The 3,243-nt window shown below is 56.1% G+C and overlaps 1 protein-coding gene across 1 annotated transcript; it reads right to left on the bottom strand.

Moving 5' to 3' along the window:
- Positions 1–229: 229 nt before the first annotated feature.
- LOC123133298 (2-hydroxyisoflavanone dehydratase) lies at positions 230–1,592 on the bottom strand. The gene has a single exon (XM_044552806.1). The coding sequence runs from the start codon at positions 1,549–1,551 to the stop codon at positions 388–390; it is 1,164 nt and encodes a 387-aa protein (XP_044408741.1). The 5' UTR covers positions 1,552–1,592; the 3' UTR covers positions 230–387.
- Between the last annotated feature and the right edge of the window lie 1,651 nt (positions 1,593–3,243).

Raw genomic sequence — 3,243 nt, 5'->3', positions numbered from 1 at the left:
TTTTATTTGATATTTTGAAATAAAGAGATAAAATAAGTTTTATTAATTTCTAGCATTATCTCTATGCAACCATATTTGTTTCGCTTATAGGTGGGTTTAGGGTGCCCGGTTGTAGATGCTCTTATACGATTGCTCGACACAAACAAAGCGGGTTTTGTGTTGGGTTGCGTGGCTTTGCACCGCTGCAGAAAAGTATGATGCTTTGAACAACGGAACAAGATGTAGGTCGTTGAATATTCAAAGAAGGGCATATCAATGGCTGAGATCCACCGATCGGTAACAATCACAACAACATCCCTTTTTCTCTCATCGACCTGTTTGTGTAAAGTATTATCGACAGGTAAAAATAATATCTATTATTGACCACAAAAGTCGATCTCCTGCAGATCATTCGCCGGAGAGGAAGGCGGCCACACGATCCAAGAGGGCCGAAGACTCGTCGCGCTCCGGCTGGAGGAGGAAGAACCCATGCTCCTCCCCGGGGGACTCCACCCACTCCGCCATGCCAGGCCACGCGCTCCCCTTGACGGCCTGATAGTACGCGGCGGCCCTCGCCCGCGCGAAGTCCCTCTCGGCGGAGCAGACGAGCAGCCTCCGGCCAGCCAGCGCGCGCAAGCTCGGCGCCCCAGGAGCCATCGGGTTCAGCCTCGGGTCGTCCACCCCTAGACCCTCGCCGTCCGGGCATATCAGCGCCCAGAGCTTCTCCATGTGATATCTCGTGTCCGCCGCCTCGCCGTCCACCGGCTCCTTCCCGCCAAACATGGGGTGCAGCAGTATCGCCCCCTCCACCAGCGCCCCCGCGGGCAAACCGTCCTGATCAGTGCTTCGAGTGCCGGCCATGATCGCCATGTTGTGGACGATGTTGGCGCCGCCGCTGTCGCCGGCCAGGAAGATGCGGCCGGCGTCACCGTGCGCCGAGAGCCACGGGTCGGCCCTCGACGCGGCCCAGCGGAGCGCCGTCCAGGAGTCCTCGTAGGCCGCCGGGATGGGGTGCTCCGGCGCGAGGCGGTAGTCGACGGACACGGCCAGGACGCCGGCCCGGGAGGCGACGGCGTTGAGGTAGCCGTGGTACATCTGGGACGCGGCCGAGCCGAGGACCAGGCCGCCTCCGTGGAAGTAGACGAGGATGGGCAGCCTCGTCCCGCGGCCGGGGCCGTCGGGGAGCGCGGGTAGGTAGACGCGGGCGAAGACGCCGGTGGCGCCGTCGAGCACGACGTCCTTGGAGGTGACGCCGGTGGCGGCGTCGAAGCCCGGGTGGGTGGTGTCCGTGCCGAAGAAGCGCTCCACGCGGCCGTCCTCGTGCACGCGGAAGGCCGGCGAGTCGAACCGCATCTTGCTGGCTGCTGGTGCTGGAGCTGGATCCATCGCTCGCGCGCAAGGTGGGTCGTCAGGCCGGCCGTGGGCAAGAGATGAGACACGGGCCCTAATTAATACAGCTCCGCCATTGATTAGAAAAAAAACTTGGAGTAGATGGTCTTCGCACGCACGCCATCTACCTCGTGATCGCCGCTGCCGACCGAAGCTTCGGTTCAGCTGCTGACACGCCATCATCGTTGACCAGCCAAGTCAAAGTACACGCCGTTGTTGTCTCTGCCCGAATGATCGATCGACAAGAGTAAAAGGGACCGACGATTATTGCACGCGTATTCCACTAGCTTTTTGGATTTCCGTCTGACTTTCTATTGTTGATTTGTCTTAGTGGGTTTTTATTGGACGCGTGTAGGCGTTAAGGGTCTGCAAGTGTTTAAGAGGATCAGTCCACACGTCTACGTGTGGGCAAAATAAGTAATGCCCACACGCTTTTTTTTCCTCGTGGTCCCTCTCATGCCTACGGGTGGGCAAAATAAATAACGCCCACACGCCCTTACGTCAGGCCTCCTACCTTATGGCCCCGCACGCCCCGTGACAATCATCACGTGTATCCGTAGTTGCCATGGTCTGGACCCTCTTCCATGTTCATTTAACTGCAGTTGCCATGTCGCTGAACTACAGTTGTCATGTCGGACAACTACAGTTGCCATGGTTGCTCAACTGCAGTTGCCATGTATGATCTGGTCTACTGCAGTTGCCGTGATTTCAAAACTTTAGAGGTTGCTACCTACTAAGAGCATCCCCAACAGCCGCCCAACGCGCGGCGCGCTAAAATCTGGTTTGCGGCGCGCGCAATGCCAGATTTGGCGCGCCGCGCAACGCTGCTCCAGCTGCGCGCTAAAATATAGCGCGCGCCAGCAGCCGGCGCACACATTTTAGGCACAAATTTCACACTTCACACAAAACACATGGCATATATTTGAATCAAACATCATTCCAACCAAGTTCGTGCCCACATGTTCAAATTCATGCCCACAACATAGTTAAACCAAGTTCAACATGCAAACCAAGTTTTATATGACACAAACGAAAGACACAAGAATCAAGCCTTGTCCTCGTCTTCGGCTTCATCTTCTTCCCCCGAAGACGATTCTTCATCCTCCGAAGACGATTCTTTCTCCTCCTCTTCATTGTTGTGCGTCGTATCATCATCGCGTGGAGCTCGGATGGTGTTGCCAATATCTTGAACGGCATCTTCATGCGAATGTGGCACACCGACGCCCGGAGGTGCACCCATGCCCCCAATGAGAGACGTAAAACTCATGCCACCCATGTCGTCCAAGCCGCCCGGAGGTGCTCCGAAGCCACCCATGTCTCTCATTGTCTCCATGGTAGCCCCAAAGCCACCCATGGAATCCATGCCGCCCACGGTAGCTCCAAAGCCACTCATGGAACTCATACTGCCCACGGTAGCTCCAAAGCCACTCATGGAACCCATGCCGCCAAGGCCACCGACACCCATGCCGCCACCACCACCCATGCCGCCAAGGCCACCACCACCCATGGCGCCACCGCCACCCATGCCGGCAATCATGGCTCTTTTTTGGATCAAGACTTCTTCACGAGCAAGGTTGACATACTCCTTTTGCGCATCATTCAACAAAGATGTGTCCAAGAAGAACAAGTACTTCTCCCATTCCAACAACTTGGCTCACTCCTCCATGGCCAACTTCCTCTCATCCAATGCCACTTTCCTCTCCTCGGCGGCCACCCTCCTCTCCTCGGCCGCCAACCTCCTCTCCTCGGCTGCAGCATCTTGGTTCCTTGCCATTTTCCTCACCTTGTTGGCTTCTCTTCTTGCGTTGACAATTGCTTCCATAGCATTTTTGATCTCATCATATCCTTTCCTCTCCTTCTTTTCTTTGTCTTTCT

The sequence above is a fragment of the Triticum aestivum genome, chromosome 6B (assembly GCF_018294505.1).
Source record: "Triticum aestivum cultivar Chinese Spring chromosome 6B, IWGSC CS RefSeq v2.1, whole genome shotgun sequence".
NCBI lineage: Eukaryota > Viridiplantae > Streptophyta > Magnoliopsida > Poales > Poaceae > Triticum > Triticum aestivum.
The sequence above is the reverse complement of the archived record's forward strand: the minus strand, read 5'-3'. Positions and strand labels throughout refer to the sequence as shown.

Coding starts and splice junctions, on each gene's coding strand:
- LOC123133298 (XM_044552806.1), bottom strand. CDS start 1,551: ATGATGGCGTGTCAGCAGCTGAACCGAAGCTTCGGTCGGCAGCGGCGA.